The 27,334-nt window shown below is 41.3% G+C and overlaps 2 protein-coding genes across 4 annotated transcripts in view; one reads left to right on the forward strand and one right to left on the reverse strand.

The window, feature by feature from the left end:
- Positions 1-7,269, reverse strand: part of INSYN2B (inhibitory synaptic factor family member 2B) — a 141,978-nt gene extending 134,709 nt beyond the window's left edge. For all 3 annotated transcript variants that reach the window (XM_090064275.1, XM_090064274.1, XM_090064273.1), the window contains exon 1: positions 7,120-7,269. The gene's annotated coding sequence lies outside the window, so the exon portion shown is untranslated. The remainder of the gene's footprint in view (positions 1-7,119) is intronic.
- DOCK2 (dedicator of cytokinesis 2) overlaps positions 1-27,334 on the forward strand; it is a 514,744-nt gene that overhangs the window by 325,369 nt on the left and 162,041 nt on the right. The window contains exons 28-29 of the mRNA XM_090064272.1: positions 8,276-8,374; positions 16,840-16,934. Of these exons, the coding sequence (XP_089920398.1) occupies positions 8,276-8,374; positions 16,840-16,934 (194 nt within the window). The remainder of the gene's footprint in view (positions 1-8,275; positions 8,375-16,839; positions 16,935-27,334) is intronic.

Consider the following 27,334-nt stretch of genomic DNA (forward strand, 5'->3'; position numbering starts at 1 on the left):
AGGGGGGAGCGACCCTGATGAGGGATGCAGCCCCTGTCACAGTGTCTCTGGGCATAAGCCTATTCCTTGTGGGTGGGGGGACACTCTGTGGGTGAGGGAAGCTGATAATGACTCCAAGATCCTTTTCTGCTTCTGTGCTCGCAAGGGGGGAGCTCCCCAGCTTATCTGTATGCTGTGGATTCCTTCTCCCCAGGTGCAGCACTCTGCATTTATCTACATTGAAGCCCATCCTGTAACCATCCACCCACTTCTATAGTCTGTCTAAATCTAATTGCAGCCTCTCTCTCCCTTTGAGCATGCCTACCTCTCCCCACATTTTGGTGTCATTGGCAAACTTGGACAATGTGTTTTCCACCCCCTCGTCCAAGTCGCTGATGAAGATGTTGAACAGTGTAGGCCCCAGGACTGAGCCCTGGGGGACCCCACTATTCACATCCCACCAGGTTGAGTACGACACATCCACCACCACTCTCTGGGTGCGTCCCATCAGCCAATTTTTGACCCATCCAACTGTGTAGACTTCAATGCCAAAGTCACTCAGTTTATTAATAAGAATGGGGTGTGAGAGAGTGTCAAAGGCCTTCTTAAAGTCCAGAAAGACTACCTCTATGGTGACACCATCATCCATGGATTTAGTTACCTGGTCATAAAAGGCCATCAGGTTGGTCTGGCAGGGCCTGCCTTTGATGAACCCATGTTGATTTCCCCTGGGCATGATCTCCCCTGCTGGCCCCACGCAGATGTGATTCTTGATAATTTTTTCAAGGATTTTCCCCAAGACTGATTTGAGGCGGATGGGCCTATAGTTTCCTGGGTCCTCCTTTCTCCCTTTCTTATAACTAACATTAGTTAGTTTCCAGTCTCTGAGCACCTGGCCCATGGACCACGATTGCTCGTACAGCTGGGCCAAGCGTCTGGCTTTTTGAATGTCTGTCCCTTGACCTGGGAGAAATGCTACCCTTTCTTCAGCAGGAATTTAACTACACTGGTGCTACGATGAAGACAGTTCAGGCATTTTGTCATGAAAACCTGTGGACTGCAGTGAGTTATGCACGCCTTCATGGCACATTGCTAAAAATGCCTTTACCTTTTGATAGCATGAGAGCATGCTCTGCTGCTAAGTGTCTGCTTTTGGTCATAGAGTAGAAAAGGCTTCGGTAAATTCCTTGGGAATAACTGTGGAAAATCCTCCTAAATTATGCCTAATGTAGTTGGTGTTGTGCAGTGGATAACATAATTGTCAGGAAAAAATATAAATTGAGCCCAGTTTTCTTTGTATGAACATTAAAAGTACATTTTAAGTGTGAAGCTCCCATTCACTTGGGAGTAGAAGCCCCATGCACTGATTTGACAAGTCAAGCTTTTTATTAAGTCTGTCTCTGTGCATGCACTCCATGTTTTTTTAAATTTCATTTTGCCTTCTGTTGTCACCACTGTGTGTAGCTTGAAAAGAATAATCAATTTAAGGGTTTGTTTGATTTTAGTTTTTGGTCCTTATAATAACTGCAAAGCAACTGTAGATGATTACTCAGAGATGCTACCTTAAGCTTGTTTATGTAATCACATCTTTATTCCTGTGTATTACATAAGCAAAGATACATTGTCCAACTGTACATGGACTCTGCTGCTGACTTCCCTTTTCCCCCACTGTTGTTTCACTTTGTACCAGATGGTCAGCTGTTTCCTCTTGGCTCTTTGCTGCTGTTACCTTTATTACTGAAAATCTGTTCCAGCTCACTGTTATTGTTTCTTCCCTCTTCAAACTCTTAGATCAGTTTCCAATCCGTTTCCCTACAAGAGACTAATCATATTTAGCTAGAGGAAAATTATTTTAAATTTGCACTGAAATACACCAGGATTGGGAACATTTAATGAAGTTTCTTTCCAGACCTGATCTATATTTGAGCTTTTAATTTTTTCTGAAGAATGTGCCGTCTTTAATTCAAAAGTGAGTATAGTTGGGGTGCAGTCATGGCAAAAAGAATAATCCATGTCCATGCCGGCCTGCCTTCAGCAATATGAAATAGGTGTATAGAATCACAACTTGGAACAAAAAGCTCATGTGAACTTAGCTTACTGCTGAACTCAGAGATTTTGAAATTGTCGAAGTGATGTTGAGACCTGAAGAAGATAGCTTTGCATTTGAAAGCTTGGCTAAGTCTGTCCCAACCAGGTGGTGGGTCCAATAAAAACATCACCCAAGAAAATCCTGGCTTCTCAAATTTTGAAAAAGCATCAAAAGGAAAGTTTTTAGCTGTATTGGGATCTAAAGTTCATTCCAGGAAGTGGGAGAGCCTGGAAGATGAATTCAAGTGTGGGAGAAGGAAGTGACGGTAATGGAGCACATAGTAGGTTGTGGTGAGACAAGAAATTGGAGCAGACCAGTAAGCCAGCGTGAAGTTATTGTCATTGAATTTTGAAGTGAAAGCATCAATATGAAGTAGTAGACGAAAAGAAACCAATGGAGAGATTTGAACTGTGACCAGTTGTGGCCCAAGCAGTATCTCATCTGATTTTTGCTGCTGTGATATGAACTGCCTGAAGTGGAAGCCTTGCAGTGAAACTTCAAATGATTACTCATTGTGAAAGGTTGCTGGAAAGTAGATAGCATAATCTGCCTACATGGGTGTGAATCTCCTAAAGAAATGGAACAAGGGAGATGTTATCCTAAGACTTCAGTGACAGATGTTACTTTTAGGAGTCAGGACATAATCAGGCCTAGTGAATAAACTTAAGTGATACATCACAGAACATACTGATTCTTGTTAGATAACTGAGAAAATGTTATGTGCCCAAGAAGAAATGCAAAACTCTAAAACCCGAGGTTCAGAGATGATACCTGTTCTTAGACAAACTACAAAATTGCAAAAAAGTGTATCTTTTTCTGCAAGCTTTTTGGCACACACGTCCTCCCTCAAGCTCAGGGAAAATTAAAGATGGTAAAAAGTCCCCCTAGATAGAAAATAAACTTAATTTTTGCACAGAGGAAGCTGAAGGTGGAAGTCTGTTCTTCTGGGTCCAAGAGCATTCTACCACTGATCATGTCACAGAAGTCATAGATTGGGAGGAATGAAGGTGAGTTTGGTGGAAAATGTGTGGGAATATGAATCAAGTAATAGTTTAGACCGTACTGACAATACGCTGAAACATCAAGAGGAATTTTAAGAAGGCTTGTGTCATGCCTTAATACTTCTGTAACTAGGAGAAAATGGCATAGTAACACTAGCTTCATGAGTCTTCAAAGAGAACAGTTCTGAGAAGGATTTAATTGTATACGTTTTAAGAGTACTTGAAATCTCAGAGAGGGTGCTTATACACTCATTTAATTTCCATTGTAAAATCACATGACTATATTTTCCTAGTAATTAACCTATTTTTAGACAGCTGTCCTGTTATGCTTAACTAAAAGAAGAAAGCACTAGGCATTAAATACAATTTAAAGAAAATACTGGAACAAAAATAAAGCAATCATGGATTTTTTAAAATTAGAAACTAAAAATGTGCAAATAGAGTATTTAGGCTTCCGTTCAATCATCTATGAAAGGCAGAAAGATGAGCCCAGTGAACTATAAAACATCAAACATAAATGAAAAAATAAAATCTCACAACTACTGTATCAGATGACAGGTCTTTATTTCCCGTAAAATAATGATTAGTAAGAAACATTCATTGACAAGCCATGACAACAGTTACGTGGGATGGATCGGATTCTAAATTTCAAGCACAGCGTACACATTTGATGAACACACCAGCTTGTTGCATAACTGCCAGTTACAGTGTTTATATTTTTGGTTTAGGCTTTTACACCCAAGCAGAGTGCCGTACACATGACAGCATATCTTTGTGGTGAATTGTATTCCTCTAGGAAGAGACAGAACTTCCACAAGAATATGTGATCAGCCACTTCAAATTCAGCTTATTCCCTTTTCAGCTCAAACTGCTGCTGTTCAGTGTTTTGCATAATATGGTAAAGAAATATTTTGTTACCATCTGTATCAAGAGATACAGATGCTAGATTTTTTGAGGAGACATTATGTTTTTCTGAGGCACTGTAAACATTACCGCTCATGCCAAAAAACCTTCAAACCACTCTCATTTGCAATGGTATCATATAGTACCCTCCATAGCTTTCATTTCTAATATTTGTCATTTTGTTCTGTGCTCATGACCCTAAGAAGGTGAGGTTATTCATCAATTTCATGAAAACAACCAGGAGGTTGTTCTCTTTTGTATTACTGTGTTATCACAGAATAGAAATTGCTAATGTGTTGGTGATTTCTAACATTCTGGGTAGCATTCATATTATACAAAAAATGGGGGGGTTGCGTATTTTAATGATAATGATGACCTTATTTACATATCACTTCCCGCCTAGACGTCTCTAAAACAGCTCTTCAAACCTTGAAAACTATGGATCATAGTTTTTTTTACCTGCTTCATTAAATTAGAGAACTTCTGATTTACAGTGTGAAAGTGAGTCAAGAATCAAACCCTATGTATAATGTGATATTTTTACTCTACTGACTGACATCCTGCTGCTGCCTCTGGGGAAAACTCTATAATACATTGACAAAGCGTAAAAAATGGGCACTACTGTTGTTGCAATTTTAGTCTACTGGTTAGGGCTGCACACATACTGTTTACTATTTATACTTACTTTAAACCTTTAAATATTCTGCTATGTACAGATGTAATGAAAATAATTGAGCAAAGTAGAAAATACCGGACAAGTGTTTTTAACTCTTGGCTTTCCAATGCCTTTGAATGATCAGCTTCCATCAATGGTTGAATTTCATTTTGTTTGCTTGTATTAGTGTGTATGTGGTTTATGCATACTTAAATTTGGGGCATAGATTATACAGTGCTATAATACTGGTAAGTTGGCCACTCAGAACAAATACCATCTTTGTTCACTCCTCTAGCATTCATGAAAATTACTCCCAGTGTAACAAGCTGAATACTTAACTGATACCAGGTTAATAATAACACTATTCCTTTCTCTAGTACATGCATGTGTGTTATTAATTCTTGTGGTTCTCGTACATTATTTGAAGTTACTACGGCAACCTGTCACCATCTGGTATTATAAAGTATGCTGGGATTTGGGTTGCTAGGTGCTGAAGTTTGTTGCCTTTCTCATGCAGCCCTAATATTTTCATTGTGCTGCTGTTCCCATTAGCTTTGCACACACAGCTTGATTGCAGTGACTAATAGGGATAGGTCAAGTAGATACCTCCCTTTTTGCCCCTATAAAGTTTTACAAAGTTTTATTTGTTTTTCTGGCTGCTTGGGTTATGGCTGCTCATACATTTTATTTACACTTTAGAGATTATCATTTCCTTTTGGTTGAGATTTTTCAGTATTTATACTAATTCCAGGAGACAAAATATTAGAAATATTTGAAGTTGGATGGATCTATCATCACTTTTTTCAGTGGTCAGGAGTTTCGAGCATTTGCTGGAAGAGTGAGTTTGCTTATCTGTATCTCACTTTTATTTGACATCCTACTTACTCTGTGTTCCTGCTAATGCTAATAAGCACAGTATTCCAGCATATACCTCATATTCCCTCATCTACCTCAGAACACTGCTGTAATTCATTTTTCCAAAAACTGCCAGTCATTTGGGTTATAGTCTCAGTGAGGCGTTAAGATATTTCTGTCCAGGTAGGCACATTTTTATTTGGACCTTTTAATAATAGGACTTTATTCCAAACAGAATTCTGTTTAATACTTTTAAAAATATTCCCTCATCAATCAAGTGTTTACAGTAATCACACTTATTGTTACACATGTTGGACCTAGTTTTAATCATGCATCTGTCTGCTGTGATTCATTAGATGCATCTTAACAAGCCCATGTACAGTTTAAATGACTTGTCAAGTTGTACTCTCTTTCCTTTCCCTCCTTTTTGGGGGGGCATTTAAATATTCTGATCTCTCCATACTACGTGCCTTTTTAAAAGCAATTTAGTCAGGCAACTAGCATGTTTGCAGAAGATGCCTGACTATGAATTTCTAATTCCCAGGTTGTAAATATACGAAGTGAACTTAAAAACTGATTGATGGCTTGCATGTATTTTTAGGTAGTTAATGCTTCTTACCTCCTGTACTGTAAGTATTTAAAGAGTGTAGGATAATATTCTTGCATACATATTGAAATTCCAGATTTTGTTGACAGAACTGTCATCTTTAAGTATATGAAGTTCTAGCTGTGAGAATAATGATGTTGAGAGTATCAGGTCAGTTGTGAAATAAGAGGTTGTATGTGAGAAGTCTGTGTTTATTGCTGGCTTTTGAGGAAGGGAAGGGAAGAAGTTTTAAATTAGAAAGAGAACACGTAGATAATAGCCAAGATTGTTACATGATGATTAAAGATCAAACTGGAATAAAGTTAATATATTGCCTGACTCAACATGATATGGTTGGAGGTAGAATTCTTGACAGCAAATTTGCTCAATTGTCACTTTTCATTTAATATATTAGTCAGTCACATTGCTGTGAAATATGACAGGTTTGCTCTAGAAACTAGCCAGCAAAATTGTGATGATACTTATTGATGGCAGAACTGTTTTTATTAAACAAAATATGTTATGTGTTAATTTTCACAATTTCCAAACACAGTTACTAAGAATATATACTCATGCAGAACTGTAACACTAGATACTGCTACGCAGATCCAAAGTTGATTTCAACAAACAAACAAACAAACAAACAAACAAACAAACATTCTTAAAGTCATCTAAGCCAAATGACATTTGTACATCTATCAGAGACCTGTAAAAAGACATTGTTAATCTCAGCAAATGATAACTTAAAAAAAGCGGGTGATCATTCTGTAGTATCTTTTAAAGCATTTTAAAGAGGAAAATACAAGATATGCTTTTTTTGCGTAATACTCCTTAACTTGTATTAGCATTTTTTTTTCAAAATTAAAATAAAGGTACTAGAAAAAAAGTCTCCACTGCATTCATTATGTATAGCTTACTACTCCTGCCAGTTGTAAATTTAAAAGTGCAAAGAGACTTATTTGAGCAATACCTATGAAATAAACTACTATAGGATTGAAAATCAGCATTTCCTTTTAGAAGACCATCAATAACCAAAATTAAAAACCCTTACCTGAAAGCTTTGGGATTACCAGCAGAAAATGTATCTTCTTAGTCTTATGTAGTAGGCAAGGCTCTGACTAGCACTAATGTTACTCCAAAAAAATGTTTAATAAGTCCTTAATATTGTAATTTTCTCTGTTTATATGCAAGAAGTATACTGGGTCTGCTCACGTAGGAATAAATAAAAAAAAGCAGTACAAACTGAACAGCAGCTATCATATGAAAGTAAAAGACCTCTAGTGGCCATAACCTGAAGTTAAAAAAGGCTTCCTTTTCTGTAAGTGGTAGACAAAATGGTTGGGTACGGCAAACTGAAGCTGATATTTTTCAATGATATGTGACCTTCTTGAATTCATAACTGTAACAAAGTAGAGAGAGAGTCAGGAGTAAAACAGAAATCTGATTCCTAAAACCCATGGCAAGTTAGAAATTGACTTCTGGCTGAAAAGATCAGGGACTGACTTGGATTGCTGATAAATCAATTTAAGTAAAAGTTTTAAGTAAATCCATTGGAGAGCAGTTATTTTTCATCCGTGCCTTTGCTTTGTATGTTTTTCCTTTAGCAAAATTCACAGAGTATTTTGAGCTGGTTCATTATAGAAAGGATTATCACAACTTTAGAAAGATAAAAAGTATTACTAGGAGGAGATACTGTATTCCTTAAAGAAAGCTCCAGTCATTTAACTCATCATTATAAGCTTTGACAGATAAGTATTTTTCACCATCAGTAAACTGAAAAGGAAGACAAGACTTTCATTTCTGTGTTACGATCCAGAGGAATATAGTGTTCCTTTCTGGGAAAAAAAAAAAAAGCAACATTTTAAAAGGATGAAAGCAATAGGATTTTTAAGAAATGTGTTAAGTTCTATAATAGTTTCTTGAAAAAGCCTAAAGAATTCAAAGGAGTATAGTATCCTTATTTTGCATTTTGTCTTTCCTGCACAATTATGTAACAATGGTAAAGTAATTATGATGATTGGAAAGAATTTCATAGCATTTTTTATTATCTATGAATTTGTAATGGAAAAAGCCTGTGGACTATCACACTCACTTTAGGAATCTTAAACTAGTACTAAGACAGGTCCTGAATAAAGTTAAATTATTTTGATTATATCATCTATTGCATGGATGTTGATTTCCTTATTGTTAATTTCTTTTTGTTTTAGAGTCATTTTGTGGCATGTATGACAGCAATATTAAGCCAAATGGACAACCAGCATTACTCCTTTTACATTGAAACCTTTCAGACAAGTTCAGAACTGGTGGTGAGTACAAAGCAACTCAACAAATAACTATTAACATATTTCATAGATTTCTAGAGTCAGAAGGGACCTGGTAGATCATCGGGTCCAACCCCATGCTCCAGGCAGGAAAGAGCGCTGGTGTTATGTAACCCCAGCCAGATACTTGTCTAATCTCCTCTTGAACACCACCAGGGTAAGGGAAAGCACCACCTACCTTGGAAGCCCATTTCATATTTTGGCAACCCTCACCGTAAAGAATTTCTTGTTTATGTCCAATCCAAATCTGTTCTTCAGTTTGTGGCCATTACTCCTGGTAACCCTGAGGGGCACCCTGGCAAACAGAGTGGCCCCTATTGCCTGCTGCCCCCCCTCACCCCCAGTGATATTTGTAGACAGCCACAAGATTGCCTCTCAGCCTTTTCTTGTGGAGGCTGAAGAGATTCAGATCCCACAGTCTGTCTTCATAGGGTCTTACCTGCAGGCCCTCAACCATACAAGCAGCCCTCCTCTGAACCCTCTCAAGGTTATCCACAACCTTCTTGAAATGTGGCACCGAAAACTGGATGCAGTACTCCATCTGCAGCCTCACCAATGCCGCATAGAGGGGAATCATCATTTCCCTAGACCTGCTCATGATATTTCTGCTGATGCAAGAATGAGTGTGTTTAGCTTTGCGGATTACCTCGTCACACTGGCAACTCATGTTCATTTTTGCGTCAACCAGGATTCTGAGATCTCTTTCCACTGTTGTGGTGCTCAGAATGGTACCCCCCGGTCTATAGGCGTGTTGGAGATTCTTTCTCCGCACATGCAACACCTTGCATTTATCCTTGTTGAATTGCATCGTATTCTGATCTGCCTACTTCCCCACTCTGTTCGAATCTGCCTGAATTCACTCCCTGCCCTCCAGTGTGTTTACTATGCCCCATAGTTTAGTGTCATCTACAAATTTGGACAAGGTGCTTTCAACACCTTTGTCCAAATCACTGATGAAGATATTAAACAGTACTGGTCCAAGGATAGAGCCTTAGGGGACACTACTGCCTACATCCCTCCAGGGAGAAACCAACCCATCCACCACCACACTCTGGGTGCATCCCATAAGTCAGTTTTTCACCCACCTTACTGTGATAAAATCAACATTGCTGTTACTCAGTTTGCTTGTAAGAATTGGGTGTGACACTGTGTCAAAAGCCTCTTTTTAAATCCAGGTAAATAATATCTACTTCCTCCCCCGCATCTAAGTGATTTGTGACATGATCATAAAAAGACACCAGGTTAGTCAGGCAGGATCTGTTATAAACCCATGCTGGTTGCCCCTTACCATTGTGTTACCTGCTGGCCGCCCGTAAATGTGATCCTTTCTGATTTTTTTCTAAGATCTTGCCGAGAATAGAGGTAAGGCTAACTGGCCTATAATTACCCGGGTCCTCTTTCCTCCCCTTCAAGATAGGGACCACGTTGGCCCTTTTCCAGTCCTCTGGGACCTGTCCCAAGTGCCATGAGAGCTCAAACAGATGTGCCAGTGGTTCTGCTATATCACTAGCCAATTCCTTTAGTACCCTTGGGTGAAGATCGTCTTGTTATCCTTAATCTTTGTTGCCAACTTGAGTTCTGCATCTGCTTTGGCCTTTCTCACTGCTTCCCTGCAAATGCGAGCCAAGTAGGTATGCTCCTCCTTGGTGGCTGCCTCCTGCTTCCACAGCCTATAGGCCTCTCTTTCCCTCTGAAGGCTCTCCTGGATTTCTCTGCTCAGCCAAGAAGGTTGTTTGGCTCTTTTGCCTCCCTTTGCATGTACTGGGTAATTTAGATCACCAATGACAACTAGGTCTTTTGAACATGCTGCCATTGAGAGCTGTCTAAAAATACTAGGTCTAACTCTTTCCCCTGGTGTGGGGGTAGTAGTCCCCCACTTCCAAGTCCCTTCCCCCTGTGACAGGAGTCAGTCTATCGATGACCCCGCTCTCCTATTATGGGCCAACTGCCTGCCTTCTCTCCTGCCATGCATAATTAATCTTAATTAATTAATGGATGTTAATTAGTGGGAGGCTGCCCATTTATCGCCCTGGTGCCAGGGGGCGCTATCTGTGGATCCTTTTCCTCCCCTGCGCTGCAGCCCAAGCCTCGCAGATGATACTGACGTGGTTTGATCTGGGCCTTGTTGTAATTTAGCCCTCCCCTTATCCTCCTGGGCTTTCCACAGCCCTATCTCACCCTGTCTCGCTCTGTGCCTTCCTGTTGCTTGGTTCTCGCTGCCCCTCTCTCTGGGGCTGGCGTTCCCACACTGCCATGGGTCCCCTATGAGGCCTCCTCCATCCCCTAATAGCCTCACCAAAACCGCCAGTTAAAAAGCAAACACAAAACACAAGCCCCTGGGCTATAACAAAAATCCAAGCCACCCAGCTAAAACACTATTCAATCCCTACCAGGGAATACTTCATCCCATAACAGCATCAGGAGATGGTTGTGCAGTCAGGCCTCTCCCCTTTGCTTGCTCCGGCAGAGCTCCCTTGGCTGCCAGCAGGGATCTGGCCTCAGGCGTGGGATTTATGTGGGAGCCAGGCCCTGCCCCTTCCCGTCAGCCGACCAGGTGCAGGTGTGGCCAATTCCCTCCTTAACTGGTTGTCCCGGCAACCGGCACCTGGGTTCCTGCTTCTGCTCTGAGAGTAGCTGGCACCTTAGAGTCCTGCTACATCCCCCACCCTCTTGTAATCTGACCCATAGGACTTCGATTTGCCCGTTCCCTGTCCCCATCTTTATTGCAGAGTATGTATAATGTTCCCTAACATATAGAGCAATGCCCCCGACCATTTCTCCCAATCTGCCCTGCCTGTGTAGCCTGTAGCCTTCAGTGCCCACTGCCCAGTCATGGGTAGGGTCCCACCAGTTTTCTGTTAGACCAATCAGGTTGAAGTCATTGTCTGCAAGCAGGAGTGCAGGTTCCTCCTGTGTGTTTCCTATACTTCTGTCATTAGTATAGAGACACCTAAGCCCCCGATAGGTGCCCTTAGTATCCCCTATCCTGACTCTTAATGGGCCCTGTAGTACTTACCTGATCATTTCCAGTATGCGGTTCATGGCTTGTCCTACCTGATCTCATGTTCTTCTGTTATGTTTTGGAATATCCAGTCTCCTGGGTTCCAGTATTCATATTGGTTTAAGAACACCGAAGAACACTTGATTTTACCAAGCATTTAAAATTATTTTTAAACATGAAGTAGGATACACTGATACTCATTTGTGTATGACTATTACTGTTCTTTTCCCCCTGCCTATTGAGTGAGTGTGTTTGGTGATGGATAACAAGACAAAAGGATTGATGTTATATTTCACATGTTGAAAACACCTTGTTGAATGCATACTATCAGCCCATGTCTCCCCTCCATCTCCATTTAAAAATCAGTTACTAGCCCAGATTGTGTCCTCTACAGAAAGGCAACAGCTGCCATGTACTCATGGTACATCTGGTTTGGACTCTGTATAGGTTAAAGTTGTTAGGGAATACTCCAGTGTATACTAGCTGACCCCATTTTCTAAATGATTGCAAAATCTTCTGAACACGTGTCTTTCCTTACTCCCCTTCCTCCTGAAACACATATGGGCCAAGGGTGGTTAGTGGCTCAAAACAGTAACATTTCACTGGCTGAAAGCCCATCCAAAATGAGAACATTCTCAGCTTTCCCACTAGCTAGCTAGTTTCCCATCCCTTGTACTGCCAGATGGCAAAATCATAGACTATCCAACCACAGCTAGTCCTTACAACCGAAGTAAATTATCTTGTACCATGGGATCTGTCGGGGTTCGCTCTCCCCAGTGGACCTAACAGATGCTGCCGGCCACTTGCCTAGGGTGTCATCAGCTATAATTGGGGTCTCACACATGTATGTTTCACCTGCCACAACTTGATATTAATGGAGTTGGTTCAGATGTCTCAGCGTGTAGTCCAATTATGAATCTCCGGTGTCTTGCGAGGTCCTGAGTTTCTGAGGACTCCGCCACCCCTACACCCTCGCCCGTTCCACCGGGTGGTGGCCAACCGGTTGGTCCGGCCACATATCCTCAGTTCCTCCCAGATAATCCACAAGAGAAAGGTCAATCAAAACCAACATGACAACCAAGAAGGTTCCCCTGATCTGTGTAGCTGCTCTGTCTGTCTGCAGCCTTCCAACTCAAGCTTGACCTTCGAGGGGTCAAGCACCCCTTTGTTGGCTCTCAGAGAGCTCCCTTGCAGGGCTTGATAAGATTTCCTTTTTAACCACTTAAGTTCACTACTGAACTGTGCCCCTATTACAGGGACTATGGTACTCAAAGTCAGTAGTGCCCCTCTATTAGGGTTATTACGGCACCCTTCTCCTGCCGGGCTCAGTCAGCTCCTGGTTGGTAAATAAACAGTTCTACGCCCCACAGGGGCCAGTAAACTGTGTTCCAAAACCCCGCTGGGGTTCTGCTCTCTGCCAGAGGCTCCTACCAGCGTTCAATGTCTCACCGTTCCCTTCAGCGTGCGCCGGCCTGCTCCACCTCCTCCTCCTCTTCCCGGTTCTGCCGCTTTCCGGTCCCGGCCTCTTCTTGATATCGGCCCCTCCCTTACCGCACCTGGGTAAAGAGAAGTTCTGCCGGACTCCATGGGGCTGCGGGCCTGGGGCCGCTGACCCCCTGCTTAGCCCGGTAGCCTTGGAGCCTGCTGGCTCCTTCTCTCTCTAGCAGGATCATTTCTAGCTCCCAAGCTTTGGGTACTCACTCCAATCTTGTATTAGAAAGCTTATTGAAGTTTCTGCAATAATCTCCAATTTACCTGAGAAATTTAAACAAAAATGTAAAACATGATATCTGTGGTTTTGCTTTTTAAGTGCATTAATTTGTTAGTAGTTAATTTTTCTTGGTTAAGTCATGTTTATCAATGGAAAAAAGTTGTTTCCGTATTAAAGATTTGTTTCAATTTTAAGCTACTCAGAGACCTTGTTTATTTGGTTACCCTTAACCATTTTGATGATGAAGGCAGAACACAGTCTGTTGCTGAGTCTCACTTGTAAGCTATTCGTGGGAGTTAATAGCAGCTTGTGTAGCTTGCCTCACAATTTTTTAGCTGTCTGTTTCAGATGATGAAAAAACTTAGTGATGGATCTGCATGTGTGCAGGTGCAAAATGAGAGATTAATTATATCAATGTTAATTTTCCAAATTTTCCTCAATATTGTTGGTAAATCTCCTACAGAGGAGAACTATGATGCAGTTTTTGGCCTGAGTCATTTCATATACATTTATTAAGTTAAGATTAATATAGAACGTAAGCAATAGCATTCATTTTCAAGATGCTTTCTCTCAATTTTTGAAAACGTGTTCGGAAACAAACTTTTTTCCATAAAACTTTTTTTCCCCAGAATTTTACTCCAAAAGGCTTTTTAGTATTGTATTTACTCCAATACAAGATAACCCTGAATATAAGACAACCCCCCAATAATTAGATTATATATCTAGATTTATAGATTTGTTATCATTTTCCAGGTATAGAATAAAACTGTTGGAGGTTTGCCTTGAATTTGTCCCCCTCCCACAGCTATATCAGAGAAAATAAATCTGGGCAGTCAGCCCCTTTGCCCTCCCCCCCAACTTCTTCCCCTGTAGCCCCTTTCTCTGCCCCCTTATTACTGTCAAACTCTGTTCTCCCTGACCCCATGTAAGTGAGAAGTAAATGTGAAAATAGTGACCTTGAAATAAATTTGATTATAAGTGAATTACTACAGGTACCCATAGGTTTAGTTTAGTCTTGTAGTTTAGGTTTGGTATATTTTTATTTATTTGGAAACTGCTGTAAGTTTTAGCATGTGTACTTCATGAGTACCCTTTTAAGCAGAACTTTTGTACCTACTTATAAATACTACCTTTTTTTTTAAGGAAAATTTCATGTTCCAAGTAAAATCAGCCAAATCCCAATTCCAAATCTGCAAGTCATTTAAGAATAATGTATGGTCCTACTACTGGCAAACATCTTCCACTCCCACCTGGGGCTTCAGACTCTTCCAAATAATTTGGCAGGCATCCTATGTGCATGCCCAAGCCTGAAGGCTGGGGGTTCAGATGCCTCTGAGTTGCACTTGCCCTCAACTATATGGCCACAGGAGCAAGCTAGAGAGCAGTCTTCCATTTCCATAAAGTGGGTGTAAAGCCAAGATCTTCCCATCAGAAGTGAAAGTGGGAGGTTAATTATATATTACCTCCAAGGTTTCCCATGCCAGAAAAGTGGTTATCCCCAGCAGCTAGGAAAACTGCCTTAGTGGTCATGGTATTTCCCTCAACACACCATAAGGCAAGGTTATACAGTACAAACTTTTTTTCTTAAATTACTTTGTATCTGAGGCCAAATTAGCCAAAACTAATTCCAAATCCAAGAATCCAGAACCATATGTGGTCCTACAACCAGCAAACATCCTCCACCCACACCCAGGGCTTCAGATGTTTCCCAGTCCTTTGGCAGGCATCCTACTTGCAGGCCTAAGCCTGGAGGCTTGGGGTATGGATGCCCCCAAGTTTTGTTTGCCTTTAGCCATAAGGTCCTCAGAGCAAGCAAGGGAGAAGACTCCCATTTCTATAAACTGGTTTCAAAGCCACTGCACCTGGGCAGGTACTGAACCATGCCAAAAGAGCAGTTCTCTCATGGTGCAGCTCAGGAAAACTGCCTTCATGGACATGGTATTTCCTCTGCCAGGTTATAGTACAAAGTATGCATGATATTAACCCAAAGCCAGAAGGCTCATGATTTACCATATAGTTCATTAAGCTGGGCCCCAAGGGTCAACACCATTTCAAGTGGGTTCAACACCACTTTGAGCTGTGGGTGACCCCACAGCTCAGCACTTCTCAGCACATGTGTGTAGTCCATATAACACTACAAAGGATCTCTATCCTAATTAGCCCCACACTTAAGACTGGGTGTTATTGTCATGCGTCCTGGGATCCTCCAAAAATTTATATGCAGATGAGGCACTGGGCAGCCTGGTCTATCACCACCTCATGATGAGTAGGATCACACTAATCATATGTGAAAGGCTGAGAGAGGGGGTAACAGAGATATTTTGAAGTGCCTTGGCCCCCCATGTGTTTGGTCTTGCTTATCAGGTATTTAGGGCTGGTGAAGAAACAGGAATAATTGAAAATGGGAAAGAAAGGGTCAGCTCAGCTGTGGGAGTAAAGAGGAAGTAAAAATGTATGCAATGTAGTGGCTCACCATGACTTGAAAAAAAGTCGATGCTAAGAGGGACTGTGTGCAATGGGCACTAGCATCTTATTCATATGGCCTGCGCTAACCTATTCTTGTGGTATGTTGTCATCAGGGGAAAAACCATGACAACTAAAGTGGTTTTCCTAGTTGCTGGGCGTAACCACTTTTCTGGCAAGGGGTAATACCCACTGAAGTAATATATAGTTAACCTCCCATTTTCATTTCTAGTGAGAAGGTATTGGTTTTACACCTACTTTATGGAAATAGGAAACTTCTCCCTAGCTTGCTTCTGTGATCATATGGCTGAAGGCAAGCGAAACTCAGGGTCATGTGAACGCCAAGCCTGGGCATGCACATAGGATGCCTCCCAAATGATTTGGAAGCATTTGAAGCCCTAGGTGGGGGTGGAGGATGGTTGCTGGTAGTACAGTCATATATGGTTCTTGAATGACTCATGGATTTGGAATTGATTTGGCTGAATTGACTTAAAACATGAAAAACTTCCCTTAAAAAAAATTAATATGTTCCCATCAGCATCTTGGCCTTTTTGCTAAGATAATCATTTTTTTGGCACCAAGAAGAAGGTATCAGGGTTACCCCTGGCCCTCTTGGTGCTTGCCTGGTATTGCAGCACCTCTAGGCTTGGTTTCAGTTCCCTTTGGAGGGAACATTTACCTGTGTTTTTTTTTAAAAGGCAAGAAACGAAGTTCCTATCCTTATGTTGGCCCAGTATGGACTGTGTATTTTATAGTTATACTTAATGTTGGCTGCATTTAATCAGCTTCATAGTTGGTTTCCATTACTGAGTACATCATGCTTTTGGTAGCAGTTTAATGATAGACAATGTATTCAGTGTATTAAATGAGGTTTTCTTGTATGAAAATATAAGATAAAGGGCTTTTCACTGCATGCTGATTGGGGAAGAGACCTCATTTTATATTTGATTAAATATGGTATGATGTGGGAGAAAATCTCATCTTGTATTTCAGTAAATATGGCATAGTTTTTACAATTACTTGTTTATTCACTCATTTACCTACAGCTTATCTTTATTCAACAGCTTAGTGTGCAATAATTTCTAGCCTACAACTGCTGTTTTACAGGACTTTCTAATTTTGCTGCTGTCAGTGTCATTGGGAACTTTGCCCTTGATATCATTGTGAGCAGGGTGGTGCCCTCACATAGTGCTTTACACACAGCAGCATGTCAGTTTTGGCATATGAAGTCTACAGGATATAAAATCACATATGTCTTATATTTTGTTGTTCTAGGACTTTTTGATGGAAACATTTATAATGTTTAAAGATCTCATAGGAAAGAATGTTTACCCTTCAGACTGGATGGCAATGAGCATGGTGCAGAACAGGTAAATGCGGTCCAAAAGTCAACAGTTACCTTATAGGAACAATTTAAATAATTCAGATCTCTTCAAAATCTCTTTTGTGATAGTGAAGTGAGCATTTTATTTCATGTCTTAACACAAAAATATTTTCTGTTTCTCTATAAGATAAATGTATTATTTCATTTTAGTCTATAGCAAGAGAGTTTATATCATCTGAAATAACTGGCATGCATAGAAAATTTATAGAAACTAGCTATAGTGTCTGCATTAGTAACCTACTTTGAGAACAACAACGTAATAAGAAATGAGTTTCTAGTAGATAGGGATCAACATTGTAAAGAACTCTAGGATTTCCATGCCCCTCCCCTCCCCCGGGCCCCTTAAGATCATCCCACCCAAGAGCCTAGTGCATGAAAAGAGGTTGTCTAGGTATGATCTGTGTAGTTTCTTATACACCCTTTGTGATGGATTATGGGTTTTATTGTGATATTTCTGTGTGAACTGTGCTCAGGTTGTTGTCATGTCATGTCATGTTGCCTTTGCATAGAGACTGAAGGGTTAAGTGCTAGGTCTGGGTATGTGCAGAAGAAACAAGATGGACCTTTAGCATCACTGATCCTGAATGGCTTTGTTGTCCAAGCAAGTCCTCCCTGTGGGGCACCCTGTGACACTTTTTCTTTATATCCCTTCCATTAGTGTCCCCATCCTATGTGGTTTATTTTATCTATCCTCTACTTTGGAGAAGAATAGTGTATACCAGTCCCTGAGAAGGTTCTCGCTGAGAAATACAAGCAAAATTTACCTTACGCTAGGAAGTTTTGTTGTGCCAGAAGTGTGGAATTGTTAATCACAGTCTATGTCCTAGAGCTCTTGGTTCATTTGATACTGTGTGAGAAGATCGTGTAGAACAGAGGGCAGATCTGATATGTTCATAGTAGCTCAGAAAGTGTTTCCTGAAGGTAGATGGCTTTACGTCCAGGTATGCTGCAACTGCAATACAGGCTGGTAACAAATGAAGGTTTATATAACTTTGGAAAAGATAAAGCCACTTAGCTGTAGCATAAAATAGTGTTTGCTGTGTGCAAGAGGTTAGCATTATCTAGGAGCGCTTCTAAACTACAGATTTGATCAGTGGTATTGTGTGAGTAGCTTTAAACAAAGGAAAACTGTGTTTGTGGCTGCAAACTCCTGAAACTGTTTCGGCCCCTATAAGCACAAATCATATTTTCTCATGTTGAGTTCCAAACCTCCAATGGTTTTTAGCTATAAGCTGATCTCACAAGTTCATTCTGTTGGCATAGAAGCGTCATATGTGGTAACAGATTGGTAGAGAACTGTGTCATGTATATAATAATGGAACTTATGGTCATGTCATCATAGAACTTAACCTAAATAGCTATGTGTAACTGTTGAATAGGATTTGAAGGAGAACAGATCCTTGTGCACCAATGCAAGTGAGAAAGACTTGATATTGATACTGAGTACTGTATTTGGTTAGATCCAATATATCAAGAGTAGAGTTCTTCAGCAGTGGTTGAAATATTACTTATTTGAAGGAGGAAGAGAGCGATTCTTCCCTTAATAAAGCACAAGCCATTGCCTTTAGAAGCAGGCACTAGCTGGTCACACTACTGGCTGCCCATATATTTGCTCTTTGGCATTCTAATTAGAACGCTGTAGCGTTGCTACAGCATCATGTCTATTAAGCCCCCGTGCATTTTAAAATGGCTGTGGAGCATTTTAACTAAACCTCGTTGAATGGATAAAGCATACTACATCCATTTTAAAATGCATGGGGCTTAATACATGTGGCAGTGAAGCATTTTAATTAGAGCGGCTGCCCAGGAACTGCTCTAATTAAAATGCTCCAACTCCTGCCGCCCCCCTCCCCCCCGCAACCTCTGAGCACTTGTATAGGCAGCCACTGTTCTTCAGTAACTATGATGGGCTAATGGTTAGAACTGGATCTTTTGTTGAAAATTGAGAGACTAGTAGTTATGCCAGGAGGCTTAATTAGTCATGTAAGTGAAATGCAGTGTTGCTATAATGCAACATTAATTAACCCCCTCGTCACTTGTCCATGTAAGTAGGAACTTAGGGTGTTTTTACATGTGGTCCAAAGGTGGGAGCAGTGCTTTAATTAAAGCACCCACAGTGTCTCAAGTATCAGTTTCCACACATTTCAAAATGGTGGCAGGAGTGCTTTAACTAAAGGTCTTTGAGCAAGCTGTAGTTTAAGCACCTCTGCTGACATTTTGAAGTGTGGGAAAGATGATACATGAGGTGGAGAAGCTGCTGGAGGTTTCGTAGACTTCACAGACATTAGGGCTGGAAGGGACCTCGGGAGATCATCGAGTCCAGCCCCCTGCCCGAAGGGCAGGAAGTCAGCTGGAGTCATAGGATCCCAGCAAGATAAGCATCCAATTTGCTCTTGAAGGTGTTCAGAGTAGGTGCTTGAACCACCTCTGATGGCAGGCTGTTCCAGACCTGAGGGCTCGGACTGTAAAGAAATTCTTCCTCATGTCCAACCTGAAACGGTCTTGCAGTAGTTTATGACCATTCGACCTCCTCATCCCTTGGGGCGCTCTGGTGAACAATCGTTCCCTCAGATCCTGATAGTCACCCCTGATAAACTTATAGGTAGCCATCAGATCACCCTTGAGCCTGCGCCTTTCCAGGCTAAAGAGTCCTATGGCTCTCAGCCTGTCATCATAAGGTCTGTTTTCCTGACCTCTGATCATGCTTGTGGCTCTTCTCTGGACTCTCTCAAGTTTCTCCACATCCTTTTTGAATTGTGGAGGTGCACTAGTTAGCACACTCCAGCAGATTCAATTAATCGAGTCAGCTCCAACATGCTGGAATTATGGCATGTCAGAGCAGCCTTCCCATACATCTACAGATACCCTTATTGTATGGTCCCCGGGAAGGTTTTTTGGAGGAATTGGTAACATCTGTAAAAAGGAAAAAAAACCCCCATAGATATGACCAACTTTCCACTTTACATGACCCGCTTTTCCCTTCGGGATATTTGCAAGGATTTGTCCTGCCCCCACCATTTTATCAATCAGTGGAGGAGCATATAAAGCCTATAGAGGTGCAATATTTGAAATATCTGTGCAGTTCTATTTTGTAGAGCTAGCTTGTACCTTGAATTAATGTCTTCACAGAGCAATGGAAGCTAACTAAATAATTATTTGTTGGTATCATGATATTGTAGCTATCTACTTATGGGATTCCATAATTATTATTTTTAATTGCAAACTTCATAATGTGAGTTTCAAAAGGCTGTATAGCAAAGTATCTACAGGATTTATATACCACAAGAATGGTACATCACTTGTGGTATAAATAAATCTTACAAAATACAAGCCTAATACCTGTTTTATCTTTGGAAAAGTGTTTTATTTAAAACGTCATAAAAAATGGTAAGTTCCTCCTGCCAATTGCTGGAATAATTGTCTTGTCTCAGTTGAATAACCATTAGGATGACAGCTGGTGGTAATACTTTAATTTTTATAAATGCCATTGCTAATAGATATGTTTCTTTAAAATTTGCTTGCTCAAGACCTGGAGGATATAGGTTCCTTAAATGTAAAATCAATTTATTGGTGGCTTGGAACAACTGTAATAGTGTTCCTTTATGCTTCATGGTGTGCAAGGCCTTTGACACATTTTCTGAGATGAGCATATAGGCAGTCTATAAGCTGTCTTTATGATGATTTTAATTTGGTTTTTTGAGGGTTGAGGGAAAGGGAGAAGGAAAATGCAATAGAATGCCTTCATTCTTGTGCTCCTTGCATTAGATATAGAATAATGGACTGATCATGCATCTATTTCTCATTCAAATAGGCACTTACTGTGAATAGAATTGCTGTAAAAAAATAAAGCAGTTGTGTTAGGGAAGTGCACATTTGTAACATTAAATGCATTACATGCCTCATTACTTTCAGATTAATTTACCTCATGGAAAAAATATTTTTCTTTTTTGGAACAAATCATAGCTTAACTTTTTTTTACTGGAATATTTCATATACTTGGATTAGGAAATAGCACTCTAATAAAAGTTTGTGTGAAAAACATTTATTTAAACATGCAGTCTGGGTCCTCAGACCTTCAAAATTATTATAATTTACATACCTAAATTATAATTGTTACAGTGGTATTGGTTTCACAGTTATGCATCTGCAAATGGCCTTTATTATTATGACTGTTGCTGAAGCTAGAGGTATAGCAGTGTATCAAGAAACACCATGTGACAAAGTTAATGTAACTTTAAAGTGTAACAGGCAGCTCAGGAAAGCTTTCCTAAGTAGAAAACTTGACTGTGAAGTGCAGAAAAAGCTGAATTTTTTCTCATTTATTTCAGATGTCATATACAGACATGCTGCTGGTCCTATGTAGCAAAAAGGAGCATGCTTACAATGTAATAGTGTTAGAAAAAGACATTTGCAGGAGCTCAAAGTAGGTGAGAAGGGGAATGTTGTATGAAAGACAGATGGTGGTTGTCTTACAGCAGAGGAGTAGTCTACCTAATCTCATCTTGGTTTTCTCAGGATAGACAGTAAATTGTCTTGTCCCATGTAATCCACCAACTTCTCCATCTAGTAATGGGGGAATGGATGTTCTCCTTCTGTTGTCTGGCAATGATGTGTTTGATTACAATAAGGGTTCCTATAGCATGTGTCCTGTGCTAGGATGGGATTCAGTCACCTTCTGGGTAGTCCTGGAACAAAGAACAGAAAATGATAATGCTGAAACACTAAAGGCATCATTAACTATATGACAGCTTGTTCCAGCATGCATTAGAAGATCTTTTAACATAATCATTCACTATCTTACAGATGAGAGAAGAACTGTTGATATCTTCCATATTTGATGAAATCTCTGAGGTTTCCATTATATAACTGGACAGAAGCCTAGCAAAATGTAGAGAGCTTCTCTTTGAGTCATTCAGGTAGAACACTTAGGCACACCTTCTTTGAATCTAAGCTCCATTGCAAATCAAACTGATATGGGGAGGTAACTAGGCACTGGTTAAATACTGTGAAGTCATCTTTTCCAATAGGTTACTGCTGGAGCACTTGCACAGGACTCTTCCTAGGCTTTTCCTGAGAGAATGTGAATCAACAGGCTCCTATACACATGCAGGGAGCCATCTCTGACACTCTGGAAATCCAACATATTGGAGCAGACTCGATTAATCAAGTCTGATTGAGCATGGAAATAAATGTGCTCCAGCGGACTCTGGCATCATGAGTATTAGCATCATGGGTATTAGCATCCCCGTGGTAAAAAATAGGGCTGGGGTACATTGAACTAAAGCTTGTTCTATGAGCTTTAGTTCAAAGAACCCAACCACCATTTTTCAGTGCAGGGATTCTAATACACATGACACTTAATTAAAAGTGCTCTCTAATTAAAGCACCTGCCCATGGCACCTCCCAGAGCATGTCTAAAAATGCCCAACATCTCCATTTCCCAGGGGAGAGATTTAAACACCAGGCTGCAGAATAGGCTGAGTAAGGGCAACTATCCTTTCTGTTGAAGCCAGACCACTAGGTTGCTAAAAGCATAAGTCATGGAGTGAGACCAAAAACAAGCAAGAGGTTTGTTTATTTCAGTTTTGTAATCAATGATAGTTTCTGGTGATGGTGTAGTGAGATGCGAGAGATATCTTGACCTTGCTTCTCTTCCTCTTTCATGTGCGGACATGGAAGGAATGTGCGAAACAGCAGCATTTCATTTCCACTTCTGTTTCACCATTTCAAAGGGATAGTGTTTCATTTCATCATTTTGTTTCATTTCAAAGCACTGTTCTGTTTCATTTCATCAAAACTGTTTTGCTGTTTCATTGTCTTTCGCCATTTTGCCCACAGGCTATACTGGGGAATCATGAAAATGCCTATAACTTGTCATTTCTTGCAGAACTTGGGTGAAAATTTCAGGAATGGTAGCCCCTTCTGAGGGCATGAAGCCTGCCAAGTTTCAAGGAGTTGGGTGCAGGAGTTTCTGGGAAACTGCACCTTAGGGTGCTGACAAGCAAAACCTGTGTCACTTGCTGGCAGTGGCAGCCTCCTGTCCTCCTTCATGCAGATCTAGGGGCCTGCAGCCCCAGGAGAGCTGTGGGGCTGTGATGAACTCCTTTCAGAGGGGTGGGGCCCTGGATCTGCACTTGGGATGACAGGAGGCTGCTGCTGCCACCTGGGACTGGTTCTGGGTGCACCCTGCGCCTGGTACTGGGAAGACTGGTGCTACCACTGGCCCCAGACAGCAGTGGCAGACTCCTATCATCTCGCATCCAGATCTGGGGGTCTGCACCTCCAGGAGGAGTCTGGCAGTGCTGGGAGGGCAGATTGAGCTCCATGGGGCTGGCGGAGCTGGTTGGAGCACAGCCCTGGCTCTCCCCTGCCTCCTGCCACTGGGCTGCACTCCGAGCAGCTCTGCCAGCCCCATGGAGCTGAACCTGGCAACAGGAGGCAGGGCAGAGCCACTGGCCAGGGCTGAGCTTTGAGCAGCTCCATCACTGGCTCTCCCTCTGCCTCCCACCTCTGGGCTGAGCTCCATGGGGCTGGCAGAGCCACTCAGAGTGCAGCCCTGGTAAGCAGAGCCCAGTGGCTGGAGGCTTCACAGCCCCACAGAACTGAGCCTGGCAGCGGGTAGGCAGTGAAGAGCCAGAGGTGGAGCCTCTCAGAGTGCAGCCCTGGCTCTGAGCGCAGCCCTAGCCAATGGCTCTCCCCTGTCTCCTGCCACGAGGTTCAGCTCTGTGGGGCTGTGGAGCCTATAGCCATCAGGCTGTGCTCACCAGGGCTGCACTCTAAGCAGCTTGGCCAGCCTCATGGAGCTCAGCCCAGTGATGGTAGATGGCAGGAAAACCAGTGGCAGAGCCACTCGGAGCACAGCCCTGGTGAGCACAGTCTGGTGGCGGGAGGCTTCGAAGCTCCACAGAGCTAAGCCTGACAGCAGGAGGTGGGGGAGAGCTACTGGCCAGGGCTGTGCTCAGAGCCAAGACTGCACTCAGAGCGGTTCCGCCACTGGCTTTCCCCTGCCTCCTGCCACCAGGAGCTCCATGGGGCTGGCGGAGATGCTTGTAGGGCAACCCTGGCTCATTTTGAGCGTGCCCTGATTTCATTTCAAAACTGTTTCAAAGCCCTTTGTTTTGTTTCAGTTTCACGGTTTTGAGTTTGAAATGTCTCAAAACAGTTTGAAATGAAACACTCATCAAAATTTCATCCTGCCTTAGCACATGGACATACACACATGATTTAATGTCTACATAAACATTAAATCTGCTAAGCCACCTAAACATGCTCTTCTGACATGACTGGTAGAATAAATTTCTTGGTTAGGAAGGTTCTAACTCAGAGGCAGGCAGTTATTTTGGGCAGAGGGCCGCTTATTGAGTTTTGGCAAGCCATCGAGGGCCACATGACAGGCAGCCCAGGACAGAAGAATAGTAATTTTCTAAATTTTTTAGGGGCCCCATGGGCTGGATAGAATGGCCTGGTGGGCCGCATCTGGCCCCTGGGCCGCATTTTGCCCACCCCTGTTCTAACTGATCATTTCAGGGTTGATTTCAAGGCATATGCCAGGTACAACTCCTTCTACCTAGGTATTTTGCTTTCTGAGGCAGGTTTTATTCCATAAGAAAAAAATATCTCTAATTTAGTTTAAAGTTTGTTGGTATCCTCATGCTCCTCTTACAGGAATTGCTTTTTATGTACAGGAGATTAATCTAAATAATGAAGTTTTAATATGTTGCTAGTTTAACGATCCCTTGCTTGTTTTCAGGCATATCAGATTTTTCACATCTAAACTGCTCCACAGCTAGAAAGCCATGTCAGCTTCTGCATTATTCATAAAAACAGCATTTTTTAAAAAATCTATAGAGAAATGACAATTATGTCGATCCTTGCTCAGAGCATAGTCATTTAGAGATCATCCAATATTTACTTTGCATCAATTGTTGACATTAGAAATTCACTTGTGATATTACACATTCTGTCCCTAATGCCCCCTAATGACTCATCATTCTGCTGACCAATTTGATCTAGGAAGGCTTAGTACACATTGTTACTATGAACATTACACTTCCATGAACTGGTAGCATGAAAATATATATTTTTAAAGGGTCAGGTTAAAAATCAGTTTTCATTTACTAATGCTACTAATAATGCTTTAAATTATTTAAATTCACTTGGTGCTTTTTAGACTCCTTGAGTATATTATCACTCCCTGTGCTTGGCTAATGAAAATTAGTTAAAGTCAGTTTCACTTGCAGATGCTTAATGCTACAAGGTTGGGGTATCCACCACTAAAACTGTTGATTTATGTTACATTTTAGAACTGTTTAATTTTTCTTATGGTTTAAGAAAACATTGGTCAATTTCATTTCTTCATCTATCTTTTTAAAATACAAATTATCCCAAATTAAAGAGAGAGCAAAGGAAAACCTTTGAGAGAGCTTTCTTTCTCTTTCTTTTTAATTTTTAATAAAATAAATCTCTTAGTGCAGTGACAGCTTAGATGCAGAACCTAACTACATTGTGCAGCACATTATTTACATACCTCTTTTTTAACCTGCAAGAGGATTTTTACCCAATTCTCCTTTCTGAATTTACAAAAAATACAGGTATATCTGTAAGACAGATTTATTGAATAGTCTAGCCCAGTAGTTCTCAACCTTTTTTATAGTAGGACTCATTTGCCAAGACAAATGGCTTGTGCCAACTCATACCCACCCTGGCTCTGCTAGTGCCCAGCCCACAGTCCCCTGTGCCCTGCTCCCAGCCTTGCTGGTTCCCCTCATCCCCCAGCCACAACCCTTTAGCTGTGCTGGTGCCCCTCAGCCCCCAGCTACATCCCCCTGTCCCCTGGGCAATGCTGGTGCCCCTGACTCCCAATCCACAGTTCCCTGCCTCTCCCTTTCCCCCGCCCTATCCCTGCTGGAATGGACTCCCATCTTCCTTCATACTGCTTGGGCCAGAGCATGAGCAGGAAGTGTGGGTCCTTGCATATATGGGCTCTGGCCCCATGCTGCCAGTCCAGGCACACAACTCCCTACTGTGAAGGACCACCCCTGCCTCCTTCCCCCACTGAAGGGCCAAGCACCTTCTCCCCCCCCACCCCTAGCATCCCCTGCCCTCTTGTAGCAAACATACTACACACCACACACACATGCATGCACTGCCCTTCCCCTAGTCCTCTAGAAAGTCCCCTGGACCTCCATCCCCTGCTCCCCATACTTATCTGCATCCAGTGGCTCAGGATGCTCCCATGACCCAACCTTGCTTTATGCTGGCCATGTGCCTGCTGCCTCCAGTCATCCCAAGCAGCCACTTGCAGGCTGGAATGCTTCCAGCCTGCAAGGAGAAACCCATGCTTTCATGGCTTTTTCTGGTGACCTGCTTGGGACCCTTTCAAATATTCTTGCGACCCACTTTTGACTTGTGACCCCCAGTTGAGAAATGCTGGTCTAGCCAATAGCAGAATGCTCCTTTGTTCTTTCTGCTCTTTTGCACCCAACAGGGAAAGTGTTAGCTGCCTGTGAACTAGTATTTATGGTGCTCTAACTTGTATTTCACCATATGAACCTAAAATCAGAGTGTGTATAGTTGGGGGAAAGATAGAAGCAGTTATACAAACTAGGTCCTGCCTCTGGCTAAAAGCTGTTCCTGTTGTGTGGGTCCCCTTGACTGGTTTCCCACTGTCATCCTAGATAGAGATACAAAGATCAAGAGAATGCAGTACATTTTTATGAGGTAGTAGCAAATATATATCTTCATACGTGAAAGCTGTTGAATTAGTTAGACAAAGAGTGGAAGAGGAGCTGCAAGAAGAGAGTTTTAACAAGAGGAAAGTGTTTTAATTTAAGTAATTAAAAATGAGAAAGCCAAAAGACTTGTTTGACAAATGGAAGTGTACATTACACATTTAGTCATGTAGATGGGTCTGGGAATTGGAAGGAAAAAACCCAAAAACCTTTGTGTTATTCTGTTAGTCTCTACTGACTCAGATAATTTATCCAAATTTTAATAAAGATGTAAACAATTTTAATCTTGTTTTTTAATATTTTTTCTTCTTATTTTTTCATACAAAAATATTGATGGATAATCATTAAAAATATTAACCTTAAATTGACATGTATTTAGCTAATTATAATAATATACTATATCTATGCACATTTATTTAAATGATATAACCTTTTACATTTTTATTCTGTTAAAATTGTGAATGTTGCATTTTTATTAATATTTTTGTGGATTTGGATGGGATTTGGAATTCAACTGAAAATGTACAAAAACAGCATTTAAAATTGTTTTTTATTAGTTAAGTAAAACTACTTTAAATGTGCTGGTTGAACAAGGGGAAAAGTATGTAACGATTTGAATTTAAATCTTGGACATACTCTGTCGTGAGGGAATTAG

Source organism: Crocodylus siamensis, chromosome 10 (assembly GCF_052110815.1).
Source record: "Crocodylus siamensis isolate JL-2025a chromosome 10, ASM5211081v1, whole genome shotgun sequence".
NCBI classification, from domain to species: domain Eukaryota; kingdom Metazoa; phylum Chordata; order Crocodylia; family Crocodylidae; genus Crocodylus; species Crocodylus siamensis.